This window comes from Venturia canescens, chromosome 6, assembly GCF_019457755.1.
Source record: "Venturia canescens isolate UGA chromosome 6, ASM1945775v1, whole genome shotgun sequence".
Taxonomy (NCBI): Eukaryota; Metazoa; Arthropoda; class Insecta; order Hymenoptera; family Ichneumonidae; genus Venturia; species Venturia canescens.
The window spans coordinates 8,867,912-8,886,114 of NC_057426.1; the positions used below are offsets into that span (position 1 = coordinate 8,867,912).

The following is an 18,203-nucleotide window of genomic DNA, read 5'->3' on the forward strand; positions in this document are numbered from 1 at the left end:
GCCAATGGAGACTGAAAATCCACGTTCGCTTTCGATCCTTCGATCACCAGCAATTCGAAGCTCTCCAAAGTCCCTTCTATCCTTTTTCCCTTTCCAAATCGAACGACTTTAAATTCAATCGCCGCCTGAATTTCCATCGATACTTTGCCCACCTCCTGCCGAGACACCCTGTATAAGAGCGAAGTAGATGGAATTGTAATATCATCGGTAAGACGATTACAAGCCGATCGTTAACATCTGTTGCCTCGCTCGGTTCGTTCTAACGACCCTTTACGATCGGGTTATAAATCCTCGCAATTTTCTCCAATAGAATGATCAACTCATAGAGTGCGGCATGGACGAGTTAATGTTAGAGGCCATTCCCACGTGGGATTTTATCTCCGCTCCCACGAATTGACACGCAGAATCTTCTGTTTCATGGCAGTCGATCTTTCATTTTCCAAGGGAGATATTGGCTCTCGTTATGTAACGAATGGAAATGGGTTTTCGAGGAGTTTCGCGCTGCATTTTTCAGCCCCATCGAATCCAACGGCTCTGCTGCCAGGATGATCGCAGTGCTCGATTAGCATAAGTGCAAAGAAGCGTTTTCTCATGACTGGCGTCAAAGTGACGTACAACTGTGTTTGCTTGCACCTATTCATAGCCAGCGTATGCAAGGAGGTTTGCTCAACGGCGAGTGCGCTGTTACGAGTGAAATGTTCGTGACATTAGAGACACGCGATCGAACGCGACGAGCCGCCACCGAGGATAGCTTTTCATTTTTTCGGAGGAAAAACTTGGCGAGCAACTTTGTTCGGAAGTATTGAGAGGATTGACAAGCAAATTGTGGCTTCACCTGTTTCCAGACAACTAATCATGAATATGGAATCAAGAGCCACGTGGTGCTTCAGACGTAGCTTCCTCGATTCCAGCCTTGTCCGAGCCTCTCTCTCCCCCTCGCTCTTTCTGTTTCTTTTCCGCTATATAATCACGCTGCGCTCGTGCATGTGTGCACGCTCGGCTATTTAGAACGGCGAGCGACGTCCAATCCAGCAAGAGCGAGTAACTCCATGCGTCAGAGTTCCCAAGCTATCGTTCCTCGCCTCCGCGTACGTCGCAGTCTCGTCGGAAGTTCGAGCTCTTTTTTCCGGAGCTTAACATAGCTACGCGGAAGACTTTGAATGCCGTTGGACTGTGCCGAGCGAAAGGGCAACGAAGACGATGTTCCGAGGGCTGGTCGCGGTCGCGGGAGGGTCTTCGGGGCTCGTTTCGGAGCTCGCCGAGGAGCGGCACCCACTTTCGAGGGAGCTTGATCGCCCGAACTCGGGTTCCAATCCTCAACGAGGACGCGGCTCAACGAAAGTTGAACTCTGACGAGCAGGAACTCCGAACCCGATGCTTCCGATCAGCCGGACTCGGAGCCAGAATTATTAGCGGGTTTGTGCAGTGGCGGGTCGAAACGAGCCTCGGGAGCATTCGAAATATTGGATAGAAGCGAATGAGCACGCGGAAGGGCCTATTCGTCCGCCATAAACCGGAAGCCAATACGACACTTTGGGGCGAATTCACTCGGAAGACGCTACTAAAGTCGAGCTCCTCGATCGACTCGGTGCGCGAAGCAGCTCGAGGGCGATCTAGTGAAAGAAAAATAGAGGAAAGGGCTGAGGGCCTGGTTTATGCTCAGTCGAACAATCATTCTCCATTGCGACAAGTTTAGCCCAATAAGAGGATCCCGAGGACATTGCTCCGGCCCTTCGTCGCGGCGTATCATCGCTATAAAAGCCTCCGCACATTGGAGAACGTCGCGCCCGTGAAAAGAAGAGAGTAAAGAAGAGAAAGAAAGCTCGCAATGCTCGGAGGTGGACTCCGCGGAGAAATATTTGGCAAATTGCATGTTGTCCTCGTCGGATGATACAGACGTCAAGGAACTCCGAGGCGGTCCTCCGCTCCTCCGTCATCTTCCTCTTCCGAGTTAATTCCGCCTCTCTTTCTTTCTCTCCATCTTCGGCGCATTTCGTTTTCTCTCTTTTCGAGGCAGTCGTCCAGTGGATGCTTAGCCTCGAGACGATTTTGGCTGGACCTCCTCTCGCGATACTTGGTCGTCTTCCTCGCGCGGCATCAGGCCCCGCGAAGTAAATTTTCGTTCCGTTAGGCAATCACAATGAATCAAGTTGCTGCGGGGCCTGCGCGCGCGCACGCCTCATCCGCGTCGACTTACGTTTACGATTGTTGTAAATTACTGAACCTCCTTTTTTACTCGTTCCACACCCGTCCGACAGACTTCCCGTTGCTCCCTGATGCTTGACCTCGGACCTGCGAGCCCGCACATGCTCCGCGAGCGGGACCATGTGGCCCAGGACACACGTTTCCTTCATCAATTTCATTCTTTCATATGAACTCGCGGTGACCTGCTCCCATTCAGACTTTTTCTTATCCACGCTCTTATCCCTCTGCTCCTCGTTATATTTCAGAGTGACGAGAAAAATGACACATTTGCCTGCCAAAATTCGTGTCAATCGGCCCTCTTCCAACCCCCCGCATCTCTCCTCCCATCCTCCGACGAGTTTTCTCCCAATTTTTTGCCCTTCCCAGCCCAACGTCTCGACCGAGAAAGTCTCATTGTCAGGGCAATGATTCAAACCGTAAAAGCTGTTACGAGACACCGGGAAGCTCGCCACCGGCTCCTGGTCGTGTCAATAATAGCACTGTTATCGTTTTCAACGAGGGGTGAGAATACGTCGGTCGCGCGAGGGCATGTCACTTACGATATTCGAAAACCTGACGGGCACTCTCCAAACACAAGTGGTACAAGTTTCATCGAGGCCCATTATCCCCCTCGGAGTCTCATAACACTCAAACACTTAATCCCACTGCTCTTGGCATTGATGTTTTTAAATAAATGATTGAAAACCCTGCAGGGACCTCAAAATGGAAAATATCATGCTGAAGGACGCCCGGAAAAAGCACATCAAAATAATCGGTCAGTTTTGTCGACGTCTGCTTCGACATCGTTGATTTTCAGGAAATAATTTTGAATATCAAACTAGATTTTGGGCTCAGTAACTGGTCGACGGGAGCCAACCATCTGGAAACTCATTGCGGCTCGCCGGAATACGCAGCCCCCGAACTCTTCCTCGAGGGCCAAAAATATGGACCGGAAGTCGACCTGTGGAGCTTGTGAGCAAAGAATCCCAAAGGATTATGCGAAATTTTGAAAACTCTTAATTCAAGCGGTGGACAATAAAATTATTGATTTTCTCGCCTCCCAGGGGAGTCATACTCTACGGAATGGTGACCGGAGAACTGCCCTTTTTGAGCCCCCGCACTGAGAAAACTTCTGCGGAGGAATGGCGCAGAAAACTCATGACCCAAATCTTCCGGGGTCTGACCACGTTGCAGGAGAAAAAAATTTCAAGTGTGTCGATGGACTACAAAAATCTGGTTCGAGGGTTGCTCGAGCCGGTTGCCCACCGACGGATCCCGATGGTTGACATCTTCCGGCATCCATGGCTCTACGATAGAAACAAAAATTCTTTCGACGTCGCTTTCCACACGAAGGACAATTTCAAATCGGATGTTCTTCGATCCGTGAGCGATTCAGCGTTGTAATTATTCGATCAAACACACTCGAGCACCAACCGTTTCGCAAATTCTTATTTATTTTAGATTTTCCGAGAAATCAATGCAGCTTCTGGACTCACCGACGCAAATATCAACGAAAAAATTCGCCTCAAACCCTACGGACAAATCGGAGGAATGTTCAATATTAAGTATGCCATTGATCGCGTTGCAAATGAATCGAGCCACTTATTTTTGGCAGAAAATTGTAAGAATTTTAATCTGGAATCATGTTTTTATTGAACGCTTCGAAATCTTGTCGAAAATCGTTGATTTTCTTCACTTCCGTTTGACTTCAGTTGACGTTCGTCATTGATTTTCCATTTTTTTTGGAAAATGAAGCTTCTCCCTCGCCTGGGTCCAGCCCAGTGTGTCTCAGGGGAGGGGAAAACACTGAAATTTCTCTTGTCATTAAGCAGGTCGACGCGCATGCAACTGCGCCCATGCAATTACTTTTGGAAAGTTAAAATGAAAAGCGAATATAAACTCATTTGGAAACGGTGCGCAGCTGAAATAATGCCATTAATTTGAATGGGAATGTGAAAAAGGCCCTCGCTCGGGCTCTATGTTCGCGGATATGACAAATGAAATTTTTTGCTAGAATTTTGCTCGATTCTCGTTCGAGGCTAATTCATTGGTCAGAGGAGAAGCCACATGTGCCGGGAAGCATTGGCATGTAACACTGGCATACGAAATAAATGGCTCGCGATTATTTGAAACTGTCGTCGATTAATTAAGGAAGGCGAGCGCGTGTCTTACGTTCTCGTTTAAACGATTAAGTTGAATATATTTTTTCGATTGGCCCGGGAACAGGGCGCACAAGCTGTTGGGAACTGGCTCGATCGATGTTTTCGAAGCCCCATCCTCGTCGCCGTTGTCGATAGGCCAAAAGATCAGGTACGATATAAATATTTGATACGCGAAGCGTGACGATTGGACGTTAATGGGTTTCGCTTAATTAAGAGACGCGCGCGCGCGCGAGCGCCGCTCCGCGTACAAGGATCGCGGGCTGTTCGTTTAATGAAAATTGTCTCGACGTTTTAATTCTTGAGGTATGATAAATCTTTCGAGTCTCTTAGAACTGTCGGGAGATTATTGTCGAGGGAATCGTCCTCGAGGATTTCGAGTACCGGGGGGACCAGCATTCCGAATAATTCGAGCGTATCCAATGAGAATCGATCTCAAAGCCCGACGTCGCGAACCGCAAAAAGGAGCGAGAAGAGCTCGGCCGGGCGATCTTTCTCGAACTGCTATTCGGTCGCTAGCTCCACTAGTGCCACGAGGACACTTTCTCACCGGCGTCGATCAGAGTCTGAAAAAACCGATGGAGACGCCGAGGCGCGTGGAGCAGCTGCAAAAAAAAGGTGAGCAAACTCACTTTTCACTGCATTCAAATCTACTCTGGATTTCGACTCCAATCACGACCGGGGGAGACGTTCCTCGATCATAATTCCAACTCCATTCTCTTACTCGGAAGCTGGGCTATCATTTTCGGTATAAATGTCTCAAAAAATGTGCATTTCTCGGAGAGTTCCGGGCACGCCAAGTCCCCGGGTCGTTAAGACCCAGGAAGCCGCGCTCGAGGAATTCACATCTCGACATCCTTCGCTGAACCGACATTTTTTCACGTATCTTCTTGCCCCCGAGTATACCTTTTCAATATAATTATTTAAACTGCGTTTCGAAAGTACGAGCAACACCGTATCGATTTCTACGAGGCCGATGACTCAGCCACTTATTCTCGAGAGTCCTGCGCCTCAATTATCTTCTTCGCTTACCAAACCGACGAATTATTCACGCTACCGACCTTCCTGTCCCGGACCGTCGATCCTGTCCCGAGATCAATCCTACGCGAGGCTCCGAAGATCCCTCGAAAACAAGGACAAAATATATCAACAACGTTATTCCACTCCGGACGTCAGCACATGCACGAAACCTACGGAAAAACATGCTTCGGTGAGTGACTCTTTGAGATACCTCTGTGACCAGTCCGACGAAGAATAAACCTTTCACACGAACCCTCTCGCACGTTCCAACCCTTTCTCACTGCTGCAAAATATAATCGATCTGCTATAGCAGCCTCGAGTGTCAACTAGGCTCACGTGACCTTTCCCAACAGATCGATTGTAAGAGTCAACTTTTAACAATTTCCGCACGAATCTTACTTTGAAACTAATTGCCGGGAGAGGAGCTTTGCGCACTCTTGAAGATAAAAATTGCATCAACAAAGTTTCAGTGATTTCTTCCTTTTTTTCATACTTTCTAAACTCTGTCGATTTTTGGACTTTTTTCAATCGAATATTCGTATCATCGGCGGAATTTATTGTGCACAATTTTCTTCCTTATTCGAAACGAAGAAATCGAGGCACGATTGAGTCTGGTTATTGGGAACGAAGAAGCATTCGTGTCAGTTGAAAAATCGATGACTTTTCAGTCGACTATGGTTTCTAACTTGCCGAGAGTGAACTTTGGGGCTCGATTGATTTGGGCGATTCTCGTACTAAATAAACTCGCGACTGTAAATTCATGAAATTGTTCTCAGGCATCGCGAATCCACAAGATCGGAAGAGTCGTGATGCCGATGGTCTCGAAGAACTGGCAAAATTCCCGACTATTGTCATCCGCTGGAAAAATTGGATCGAGGAACCTCCAGAAGTGAGAATTAAACGAAGGAGATTCTAAAAACTCCCAACATTTCGAGATTACCGATTAAATTATCGCATCGATTCGATCACTTTGTTTCAGGAATGATATTTTCAGCAGCTCGACGACCGAAAAATATGAGAAATATCATGAAAGTGCGTGGAGTAATTCGAGACTATTGACAAGAGGCAAAACGTTTTTGTGGAATAAAAATACGAAAAACTTGGCGGAGGCTGCGACAAAGAATTCTGTCAAAAATTGAATATCATTGTAATGTTTGTGAATGAATAAATGCTCGAGATGTTTATTTGAAAATACTTTATTTACACAATAGCCCATCGGTCGTTTTTTCATCTTATTTTGTTCCTGTTTGTTTTCTTATTTTTCGTTTTTTCTTCATTTTCCTCTTAAAAAATGAATGAAAGGTATACACGAGAAAATTTCATACACGTACATCTAAAACTTTATGGAAAAATGTTTCGAGAAGCATTTCCCAGCACAACGAATATCACTTAATGTTTATAATAATATATATATATATATTTATTCGTCTGACATTTTATCCTTTCTCAGTACTTGATTTTCTTCACACTCTTCGTTATTCTCATTTAAAATATACATGTATACCCTCCTAAAGGCTGCTTGAGACTCTACCCCGTATCAATGTCAGGCCCTTTAAATGCCTTCGTAAGAATTTCTTACCCTTTTTATTCTTCTCCTAAAATATATAGATTTTCATTTATTTTTTCTAACACCTTTTATCGATTGCTCCATCTAAAATTACGCCCTAAACGCCGCGGTGAATATATTCAACTCGCACACACTGTGCAACACAAGCCGAACAGTCGTGCATTACGATGGCTTCGGTACAATTCGTAACATTTTCAGTTTCAACATATTCAAACTTCTTACTATTAAATAAATTATAAATAACTAAACCCTCGAATCGTATTGTAACGAAATTCTTCGATTTTTTTTGTATCCCTGGGCATTTCCTGTTGATGCTCCTGAGCTTGGACACTCGCCAGCTTATCTTTGTACTGGTCAATGTGGCGAGGGGAACATTCGATTCAAACCTCTTCAACATATTTGTAAATCAATGCTGAACGTCCTTCAGTCCGGAATTCGATTCGTTCTGGATTCTTACATTTGACATTTCTAAGAATAATCTGACGACAAGTTTCACAGACGATTCTCTTTCTGCTACATTTTTCTTGAAACTTCAACAATGTTTTTTTCAACGTTCAGGATACGAGAAGTTTTGATGAAATTAATTTATTAAATGACAACTCTAATGCGAGAGTAAAGCAAAATATTCTCGAGCTGGAATCCATGATTTTTCGTTGAACTTTTTTCAAAACAATTTTTCAACAGAAATGAAATGACCTCCAGCGAAACGACTCATTTCGAAGGGCAAAAATTTTGCTCAGCAAGATGACGACTCATTTTTCGAACGATTTCAAATCGAGCATTCGAGATTCGCATTCATTATCCCAGTAGTCGCATTGATCGGAACAGTTTTCATGCCCTAAAAGTCTCGGCCATTAATCAATCTCTGCATTAATAGTCGTTTCTATAATTGATTCCACAAATATAATAAAAAAAAGATCTGTGTCAAGAGCAATTGTGAAAAAAATGCTGTGCAGAAGGTAAGAACGTCAATGGGGGAAAATATTCCATCAGCGCAACTCGGAGCCTTAAGCATTAAAAATTTTTCGATTCTTCACCGAATTCAATTCGATTAATGTCCCAAGAAAATTTCATCCGGACTTTCGACGCACAGGAACGTCAGCTTTCAACCCTTTCGGCGATGCCGAGGCCATATGGCGCGAAAAAGCAACGCGTCCCCGTGGACTTTGAGGCCATATGGCGCTCTCACAATTCATTTTAACCTCTCTGGACACGGATTTGAGATGAAAATTTTTTACATTTGACATATGCAGCGTCGTGGTGATGGAAAAAACATTGAATTTATTTTTCAACAACCAAAAATTTCTCTCAAAGCCTTTCCACATTTTCAACCCTAATTATGATTTTTTGTTTACTCAAAATTTCGATTTGCATCATTTTTTTTGAAAATAAAAGCTCAGGCTCTATTCGGGTGGTCGAAAATCCGGAGTAATTCAATTGAAACCTCTCGCAGATCGATTTCATCTCTTGAAAAAGCATGAAAGTTATAAAATTCACTTCCCTCTTGAAGTTCGTGCCAAAAATTTTGTTCGCCAGCTGAGAATTGAGCCAAAACTACCAAATATTTCGAGTTTTCTTGATTCGTTTTATTTTTGACCACTGGCAAGTAGGAATATTAAATAATTACTCAAAACATTCGATGATTCAGCAACAAATCATTATTCCCCGTAACAAACAAGCTCGAAAAGTTTTCTTAAACGCGTTTAGGTTTGCAGACTTTGTAACCGATGTTAGCTTCACAAACGCGATTGTCGAATCTCCTATTTTCGTCTTATTCCATATCGCGTTTGTGTGAAATTTTAATTATTATCAGATAAAGTTACGCGACGTTTAGCCGCGGAGATCTTTCGCTACATTTATTAGTTACGGCAGTTTACGGTGATGTTTCTTAAGGTAAAAAGTACTTTGTTCCTTCGATAATTTCGCTCAGTTTGTTATTTTCGTACTTCGTTTCGAAGCGGCGTTCATTTATTTTTCTTCTTTTCACGCGTCTCTCTCTCATTTTTGCAAAAATAGAATTTTTTCGTGATAAAGAAGTTCGCTAGTCTAGTTAATACGGATACGGTTCGGGCAACGATTTTTCGACATTCTTCGACAGCTTTAATCCCAAAAGAATCATTCTGAAGGCATCATATTTGTTATTGGAAATTCGTTTTTCTTTTTCATTTGTTATTCAAAGTTTGCTAAGAACGGACGTGAAAATCATTTCCATTAAAGTGTGTAACGCCCACGAATATCTGCGATTGACCAAATGTATGAAATCATTTGTCGCCCCACTTCGGGGTCGAAAACATTTGTGTTGCAATTTCAAAACAAACAAAAAAGTCAAAAGAATCAGATTTTCGACGCTGCTTTTATCGCGACCAATTTCACGGCTGAAAATTGAGGGCCATCGGGAGCTACGCGATTCCTTTTTCCAGCGTTTCATAACTTTTTAACGTTTCAATGGGGGGGAAAAAAAAAAAGAGAAAATAAGTTATCGAAGACAAAATAATGAAAAGATTCGATTGAAAAGCGTTTTTCAATAAACAATTCACCTAAGAAATTCGAATTGACTAATAAATACAACATCTCAAGATGCTCAACTGCTCGCCCAAGTTTGGCTCGTTGCCAATATTTACAGCTTATGACTAATCAGTGTCGAAAGAGGAGAAAACAATGAATCGACGAATAACGATAGTGATAAAAATTATTCGCTCGTTTATCAGTTAGAAAGTGGGTCGATCGAAGACCACGAAAAACGCTAAGGCCAATATTTCGTTCGAAATATATATTTGTATGTACAATTTTCAGCCGTCAAATTGGTTCGTGAGATTTTGTTTTTACAATGTGTGATTAGATTTTTGACGATTGGAGAACGGAGCTCTTGGCGTTGTGCGGTACATTAAAACGAGTGTGTACGACGGGAGTTCCGAAAGCCACGACTGTGCAAAAAGCCGGATTCGAAGTCATTTTTTCCGTATTCCGTGCTGCGATAAACAAACGATGATTCAATGGAATGTCTTTTTACAGTATTCATTCGAGCCCGGAGTTTTGAGGAGGACGAGAGACCGAAAAAGATTTCGTGCTCCGTTATAGAGATGGGAAAAAGCCAGAAATTCGAGGATTTTTCGAAAAATTGTATTTCGCTCGATCAATCTGGAGGAAAATTGGAGTTGTAAAGTACCGAGAAAAAATAACTGAACCGACGGATCGCGGAGCAGTGGCTTTCGGATGTTTAGCTCAGTTTGACTTATTCCAAAGTTTCGATCACGAAAAGGGGTCGGAGCTTAAAAAAAAAAAAAAAAAATAGGCGGAAACTAATATGTACATTTGATTTACAACATATGTTACAGTCTTTTCTTTGGTAACGAACCGAAGGCCGATATAACCGTCGCTTTAGTACCAGTAGCCGATGAGGTGAGTGTGGTGAGGGTGGGCTGGGACATAACGAGGTTCGATTTAACGGTGGTGGTTGTACCGGTTGCGACTTGATCCCATTTGCTTTTCCTTCGTTTGGCGTCGTCTTCGGCGAGGTTGGCCGAGTTGATGCTGGCCGGTCGCTTGGCGGTGCCGGTAACAATTTCGATTTTGGTTTTTTCCTTCCTGGCTTTTTCCAGTTTGTCCATTTCGTTTTTTTGTACGCGGGCGAGTTCCTCGTAGTAAGAATCCTTGCCCCATTTGAAGGGGTCGAAACGATCGGGTGGATAATTGGTGCCCATCTCGTTGATGCTACAAAACTGAATCAACTTTTCATAAATCGATGGATTACGAAATTCTTTGCGTTGTTGTATATGCAAATTCATGTCTAGACCAGACTCCATTTTTTTATAAAGGTTTGATATTTTGTCCTGCAACTCTGCGGGACATTGGCCCGCGGGCTCGGGCGGTATCGTCACCCCCCAAACGTCCTCCTCGCAATCTGAAACTAATTCTCCTTGACGTTTAGGGGACTGGGCTACGGCGTTGTTGTTTTTTCGAGATATCGATGTCGGCTCTCTTCCATAATTGCTTTGTTGCTGATGAGAATGATGATTATTATCGTCAAACGCCGTAGCAGTCCCCGTCTCGTCGTCGGAGACAACTGTATCGTCAAAATATGAAACCAAACGTTGAACCTTGGACGTTACGTCCGTTACTAAGGTCGGGGCGTTTTGGGAATTTTTCGTCGGGGCTCTGTTATTAGTATGGGAATTGTAGCCCTCGCTCCCCCCGTGCCCCAGGACAACGCTCTCGTCGTCGGGACTGTTCGTCGCTGAACGGCCGAACAACGGACTGTCCAACGCGTTACTACGCTGGTGCGACGTGACATTCGAATTTTGGCTATCGTCAACCTGCGAAACGTCGGACGACTCGCGGCGACGGCCCTGCGTTCGTTCTTCTTCGCGATGATGATGATGTTGCTCGTCATCCGGTCCGTCATCGCCCTCCGAGTCGGTATAGGTCGCCGTGAGAGATGCCAGAGCAACACTTTGTACAGACATTGTTTAAATTGGCTTTGAGTGTCCAGATTGCTACCAAGCAATATTTTGTGTTGGAACTCACCGGTGTAGCGCTGATTGATTCGCTTGAGTCTGTTGGGGGGCTTTTTTCTTTCTCTCTATTTTTTTAATTATCTCTAGTTTAGCTTTTCTTTTATCTTTTTTTATTATTATTATTTTTCTTCGAATCTCTATTTCTTTTGACTTGAGATCTTTAAACTTTCGTTATTTAAATGCACCCCAACGATCGCCGGAACCTCGATTTCGTATCTGAGAACAGAAAACAAACAATTCACTGAAAATCATATTTTTTCATCGAAATTCATTTCTTTCTTTGATTTTGCGTTGTTTCGTTGATCAAAAGATTGTCAAGTTATGACGGAACGCCACTACAGTCACTTCACTTTAACGTCTGTTTTAGAAGCCTGAGCTATTAAAATCACTACAAAGCTGTCGACACCATTCTTTCGACCAAACAGCAAAAAAGTTTTTCTAAAGACCACCCTCGGGTTGCCAAGTGTCTTTTCTTTTATACGATTGCACAAATCTTTCAGAAGTTTTTGATATTTGTCGATAAAAAATCGCGACATTCACCAAATTTTAACGTTAACCACTATTTTTTTAGTTGCCTTTCATTAGTATGAAACGACGATAATATCGTCATTACAAAAATTGGACCTGGTGGATACTGAAAAAATGAGGATATTTTTTGGGGGACGAGGGAAAGGCTTTCGTCAAAATTGGACGTAGTGCCAAGGAAAATCGAGGCTGGTAAGATCCGTCGTGTCTCTTACAGATCACGAAAATCACCCAATTTGTAGGTCTGAGTTCGAAATCGTATTTTGCATTCAGTTCTCGTCATTTGAACGCTTCTGACCAATATTGCGGTACGAAAATAACATATTGAGCAGTTTTTTTGTAACTGTGGACAGGTGCGATTAAAAGAACGATTCTATGGAACATCAACAATTGACATTAAGATTGACAGTGACACAAAAGATTTGCCATTGATGATTAATTATATTTCTTGGTGATTACAACCGATCAGGACTGTAAGATAAAGGATTGTTTGATGACGTTGGAATAAATCGAAACCTCAATTACATGAGAAATTCAAATAATCATTTCTCATTATCCACTACGACTTTGTAAAAACATCTTAATTTTCTGGATTCTATCTATAATTTTTAAAAACCAATAATCCATTAAAATTTCGTTTCTACAATTTCGAGTCGCGCAGTTCAAGAACGAATTTTCAATGAATCACTGCTCTCTTTATTTTCATAATCGTTGTACCAAAAATTGGGTAATTCTTGTCTCAGTTTTTTAGAACTAACGAAACATTGAACTTCCTCGAGTTATGTGAACGATATCATCCCTCCGCGACTATCATTATAGGTTTTTTTGAATCTGAAATGAAGTGCAGAACTCTGCCAAATTATTAGAGTGCGATTCATCGTAAAAAAATTTAAAGCGAGTTCTCATCGAATTGCTGAATTCGCTTGGAATTCCCATCATTTTCAACTAATACTTGTCAGTTTTGTAAATTGCCCTTCTTTTCTCTTCTCCGTTATCAAGGTACATTCTTCTCGCTATTTCCCATCATTCTTCAAACAATAATTTTGAATTTAATCAACCTTCTTTCAACCTCAAAATTTTCCCAAAATTCAAAAAATAGTCAAAAATCGTAGGATAATTGAAAGAAACATAGCAAACTGTTTTCTCAATCGCACTTTTCCACAATGTTATTTACAGAATTATCAATTATTCAGGAACATTCGTGGAACCAAAATTTGTGTAATTTGGGGGACAAATCTAGCTAATTTTTTTACGTTTTTGGTTACGTTTTAAGGTATTAACAATCATATTTTTTGCGTTGCTGGAGATATGTGATAAAAAATACACGAATAAAAATAATTTTTCGTTGAGAGTGAAACATTGATACTCAAAGCCACGTTGAACTCATGGCTATTCATTGGGTAATTTTTGTGTTATTTTTTTTTTCGAGACCTTCGGTCGCTTCGAGGGGGGAACGGATGAAGATATCGAACCGTCTCGACGTCCCTTGGCAAAAATTCCATTGCGAAGAGGCCGGAATTCTGTCGGTATTTGACGATCCATCCTGATAAATACAAGAATATATTTTAATTTCTTTTTTCCTTTGTTTTCATCGCATTTTTAACAAAGCTCGAAAGCAATAAAGTTCTATATATTTATATAAAAAAATATGTACATAAATCCACGTTGATATAGGGATATTTTTAGTCATATGTTTGTGATAGAAGAAATAATTAGAAAATGATTTATCGAGCTATCAGGATGAGGGTTGGACGATAAAAAAACGTAAGTTTATGAGAAAAGCAATTTTTTAGGAAAAAATATCGAATGTTTTCAAGTTGACTTGCGGCCTCACTTGACATTCCATGATTTTATAATGTAGTATCTGATAAAAAAGCAACACTTTCTAACGTAGCCGATGCGTTTCTGACGCCCGATATTCAAATTGAAATTTAGCTGCAGAACGGTTTTTCTTTTCGTATTTTTCTCTGCGATCTACGAAAAGAGTAGATAATGTAGTTGGTGATTAGAGATATGAGGCTTTTTCAGGAAATTACGCGATGTACACGATGCGGCCTTATTTCACCAACGCAATTGTCAAAATAGGTTAGGTTAGGAAGACAGGGGAAGGGGGAAATCGCATTATTGCTCGATTCGATGCTTTTGATAGACTCACCTCAAATTCCAGCCTCGTTGCTCTCCTCGCTCAATACGATTTATTATTCTTTGTACATTATCACTTTTTCCAATCTTCACTATGCGAGTTTATATATTTTTCGCAATTTCGTTTCGCCTACGAACGCTTGCCCAAGCTTTTTTGCCCCCGAAATGAGATTATACGTCGTCGCCTCCTCGCTCGTCGCGAAATCGAGATGGCACTGAAGTAGCAGATGTTATCGATGTATGTATAGAAAGAACGGGGACAAACGCGACTCAAGCGGTCGCTAGAAGAAACAGCGGCCATTTTGAACGCTGCTGGAAATTCAATTTGTACTTCATTTTTGGGAATAAAAATACAGCTGAATAATTTGAGCATTACTCGTATTTTCATACGAACGATCAACTTTTTTTTAAATCAAAAAGGTTTAATTAAATCATTCAACTACCGATCACTCACGTTCAAACCACGCCCGCCGTCAGTTACGCGACAAAAGACGTTGACATAAAAAATATTGTTTTCAATACTGAATTAACGATATTCTTGAGACTGGCGATTTTTTAAACAGTGCTTGAATACGCGCGAGTTGAAACGCGCCAACTTAAGCGATGGCTGAGAAAACAAACTTGCGTGTCGCTGCTGCCGTCGAAACTACGAATAATTAATAAAAAATATGGAATAAAAAAGCTCATTTCGTAGATATTTAAGGCAGGAAAACAAAATATCTGTTCATACATGTTCAGTTTTTTTCACGTTTTTATTAAAATCATTTTCAATCGATCAATGGTCAATGATTTAATCGTTGGCGATGGTGACCTCAACCTCTACACCAGGCTCAATTGAAATACTTGTGATTTGCTTGACAATTTCGGATGGCGAGTAGAGATCGATGACTCGCTTGTGGATTCTCATTTGGAAGCGATCCCAAGTCTTGGAACCTTCACCGCAGGGCGTTTTGCGGGTTGTTATCCTAAGGATTTTAGTGGGCATACGCACCGGTCCTTTGACCTTCAATTTCTGTTTCTTCGTACCATGGATCAACTCGGCACAAACTTGAAAAAAACATCATGGTTAATTTATTTTAAGTGATTCATTTCCTTATGCAAGAAAATTTCTTATCAAAAGCTACAAACTTTGCGAGGTTTTTGATCTTTAATATATTTTCAAGATAGATTACAGGGCAGATCACTTATTTTATCAAGTTACAGATTTGTTTATTCATTTAAAATTTTCCTTTTTTTTTATTATTCACTCATCGGTTGGATGAAAAATTTGGAAAACAGCAAAATTAGAAGCAAGATCCAAGTTCTTGAGTTCATTTATCAATGTTATAGAAAAAGAGATTTACCTTTCTCGAGCGAACGAACGTTACGAGAAGTCAGAGTAATCCTGATGCGATGAATAGGCGCAACCTCCTGACCTGGCTTCTCAGGATTATCGGTTTTAAGACTTGCCTGTATGTCGAGCAAAAATCAATTTATTAAAATTCACTATTCCTTTGATGTTTCAGACAGGAAAAAAAAACCTTTGATTTAAAACTTGTAATTTCGAGCGATCCTCTCGTCACTACCGACAACTCGACCACCCTAACCTCCACCGATCAATGTTTTCAATTTTTTAACTTGATAATATTCAGTAGAGTTAACTATAAATAACTATTTAGTGCAGTCAACTTTTTAGAGTATTTACCATTATTGATTGATTTTCCTGGTCGAGATGATCAATTTGCAATAATCCAAAAACTGATCAGCGCTGAACCAGTTTACGCGGAAGCTGCACGTGTCAGCGAAAGAGAACCTTTGCCGGAATTCTCGACTTCCGTTTCGACTTCGACGCAGTGTTTTGTGTTTTTGACTTACTATGTACTTCGAATTTTTAATAAAATTGAAAAATATTTAAACAACTTTCGACAATATTTCTATTTCGTAATTAATTGGATTTCGCTGTTTTCTTTCTTAAAAAATAAATCTTAGTTTACTAATCGCAGAAAAATCTTGTTCTCAACAACCGGAAATCCATAAAGTTAACCAAAATTTTTAAATGCCCAGCTGAGCAACCTGAAATTTCAAAAACGATGACTGTCATTGTGGTTTCATAATTGACCATTTATTATTTTCAACATTGCATTGAATAACAAACAATTTATTTACTGGGGAGTACATTTTTATATGAAAACTTTTATCACATCGCAAAACATAATGATTCACAATGATAAACGTGATCCTTCGACCAAGTTCGAATATGGGGGAATGCTAGGCACAAAAAATGGATTTATAGAACCATTAAACTTGATAGCCAATCACAAACATCTTTTCTCTTAATTTCTCAAGCCAGTTGGTTGATTTCGCGATCATGCCTTGTCCAGTGTGAGAAACCTTAAGATGTTCGTGGTGCTGCACCCTCTCCATAGGCTCTCCATGAATTTGATATTCATGAGGAAATGCGTATCTGCGCGTAGCTGATCAGCAAAACAAAAAACAGCTCAATCATTTTCACTGCGACCTTGCAACAATTGACTCCAGTGAAATTATATTATTGTCGGATTAAATTCTCCGAATAAATCTGCGAAAATGCCGATCGATTTTCCTTCTTTTCTTTACGCAGGAGCCGTTGCAGCCGGTGGAATTCTGGGTTACGTTAAATCCAGTAAGTTAGAGCGTTTTGTTTTTGTTTTTATTCTCTGATGCATTGATTTTCAGAATACAGTTTCTATTTCCATGAGAATGTGCCGGAGATCAAGATTGCGGAGGATTAAAAAAAAATTATTTTGTCATTTTCACACAATATTCTCGTGCAACTATTGTTAATAAGTTTCTCAATCTAACAGATTCTATTCCTTCGCTTGGAGCTGGTCTACTATTTGGTGGCGTCTTGGGTTACGGAGCTTATCAAATCTCGTCCACTCCTCCTCAGTACTCAATGTTCTTGGGCTCCAGCGCTGCTCTCGGAGGAATTATGGGTTACCGATTTTATAACACTGGAAAAATAATGCCTGCTGGTGTCATTGCAATCATGAGGTATCGTAGGATAGGAAGAGTGTAACCATTATAACAAAAATTCTATAAATCAACTCCGAAGATGCTATCAATCAGTATCAAAATCTGATTTATTCATTGAACTTTTTTCCTTCGTTGCAATCTGATGCAGAACTTTGACAAACTCCAAACATTTCGGATGAATTTTTTGTGCTGAAACTCCTGAAATTCTGTAACTTCATTGAATATGTTTTTGAATTATTGGTGAAATCTAAAGAATATTTTCACGTTGTTCAGTCTGATTGAGAATCCAGCTGATTGTTGTTCTGCTCTCTCATTGAATTTGTGTGTTTCTTTCATTTTCAGTGCAGCGATGGTTGTCAGAACAATTTTCCACCAATTCAGGACACCTGCACTAAGAACCGATTAATTGAATATAATAAAATTGTCCGACTCGCATGTAGAGTCATGTTTATCGTGTAGATATCATTCTGCATTTTGGCTACGGTGGTGTAAATTATGTTTCGAAGTTTAGAATCTTCTATTTTTATTTTGCATATTTATAACTGTAAAAGGGCTCAAGATGAATATTTATAATAAAGTTTCTTGTTATATCGGTAGAATTGAGCACTTGTTTTCCGTCTATGTTACATTTGATTATCCTTCTATACTTTTTTGCTCCCAACTTTCTCCCATTAATTTACCATCATGAAAAAATTACGTGAACCATGAATATAAAATGTTATTCATTTTATAACAACAATAACTCAAGACAGACATCCGTGCTTATTCAAAGGTGTTTGAAAATTCACATTTCATTATAAAAAAAAGCTAACCTCGCACGAATTTTGGTTTTCGTCGATTTTAATCCAACGATTTCCGACAAACAATTTACACGAAAAAACGTTGGAAATCAAAAACTGTCCAAAATCAGTCGGTTGAATTAATGGAGGTAGATGGTACCACCCCTCATGTTATTCCACTCAATTCGGATAGCATGAAAAGTATGCGGCCAATGCTGTGTCTCGAAGAGTCCTGAATTTCATGAAATCACCACCATTGGAGCGTTCCAAAAGTATGAAACCAATGAGACTCGAGAAGAGAGCATCAGTAACCAAGACC

The 18,203-nt window shown here is 40.9% G+C and overlaps 4 protein-coding genes across 5 annotated transcripts in view; 2 read left to right on the forward strand and 2 right to left on the reverse strand.

Moving 5' to 3' along the window:
- The window catches only part of LOC122412354 (MAP/microtubule affinity-regulating kinase 3-like), a 50,614-nt gene extending 44,069 nt beyond the window's left edge, over nucleotides 1-6,545 (forward strand). The window contains exons 5-13 of the mRNA XM_043421824.1: nucleotides 2,898-2,959; nucleotides 3,027-3,156; nucleotides 3,249-3,567; nucleotides 3,646-3,749; nucleotides 4,411-4,494; nucleotides 4,677-4,961; nucleotides 5,286-5,553; nucleotides 6,140-6,252; nucleotides 6,343-6,545. Of these exons, the coding sequence (XP_043277759.1) occupies nucleotides 2,898-2,959; nucleotides 3,027-3,156; nucleotides 3,249-3,567; nucleotides 3,646-3,749; nucleotides 4,411-4,494; nucleotides 4,677-4,961; nucleotides 5,286-5,553; nucleotides 6,140-6,252; nucleotides 6,343-6,502 (1,525 nt within the window). The 3' untranslated portion in view covers nucleotides 6,503-6,545. The remainder of the gene's footprint in view (nucleotides 1-2,897; nucleotides 2,960-3,026; nucleotides 3,157-3,248; nucleotides 3,568-3,645; nucleotides 3,750-4,410; nucleotides 4,495-4,676; nucleotides 4,962-5,285; nucleotides 5,554-6,139; nucleotides 6,253-6,342) is intronic.
- On the reverse strand, nucleotides 6,544-14,315 carry LOC122412053 (SAP30-binding protein). 2 transcript variants are annotated; one of them, XM_043421317.1, is made up of 3 exons: nucleotides 14,125-14,315; nucleotides 13,401-13,512; nucleotides 6,544-11,660 (listed from the first exon to the last, which is right to left on the reverse strand). In XM_043421317.1, exon 3 carries the CDS (start codon nucleotides 11,391-11,393, stop codon nucleotides 10,260-10,262), a length of 1,134 nt encoding a protein of 377 aa, XP_043277252.1. In that variant the 5' UTR covers nucleotides 11,394-11,660; nucleotides 13,401-13,512; nucleotides 14,125-14,315; the 3' UTR covers nucleotides 6,544-10,259. The 2 variants fall into 2 exon arrangements, with proteins under 2 accessions (XP_043277252.1, XP_043277253.1); XM_043421318.1 differs by lacking the exon at nucleotides 13,401-13,512.
- Nucleotides 14,316-14,844: 529 nt separating this feature from the next.
- Nucleotides 14,845-15,952, reverse strand: RpS20 (ribosomal protein S20). Its single transcript, XM_043421277.1, has 3 exons — nucleotides 15,796-15,952; nucleotides 15,455-15,560; nucleotides 14,845-15,158 (listed from the first exon to the last, which is right to left on the reverse strand). Exons 1-3 carry the CDS (start codon nucleotides 15,796-15,798, stop codon nucleotides 14,902-14,904), a joined length of 366 nt encoding a protein of 121 aa, XP_043277212.1. The 5' UTR covers nucleotides 15,799-15,952; the 3' UTR covers nucleotides 14,845-14,901.
- Nucleotides 15,953-16,519: 567 nt separating this feature from the next.
- On the forward strand, nucleotides 16,520-17,701 carry LOC122412040 (transmembrane protein 14C). Its single transcript, XM_043421278.1, has 3 exons — nucleotides 16,520-16,752; nucleotides 16,934-17,123; nucleotides 17,448-17,701. Exons 1-3 carry the CDS (start codon nucleotides 16,677-16,679, stop codon nucleotides 17,509-17,511), a joined length of 330 nt encoding a protein of 109 aa, XP_043277213.1. The 5' UTR covers nucleotides 16,520-16,676; the 3' UTR covers nucleotides 17,512-17,701.
- Nucleotides 17,702-18,203: the final 502 nt, after the last annotated feature.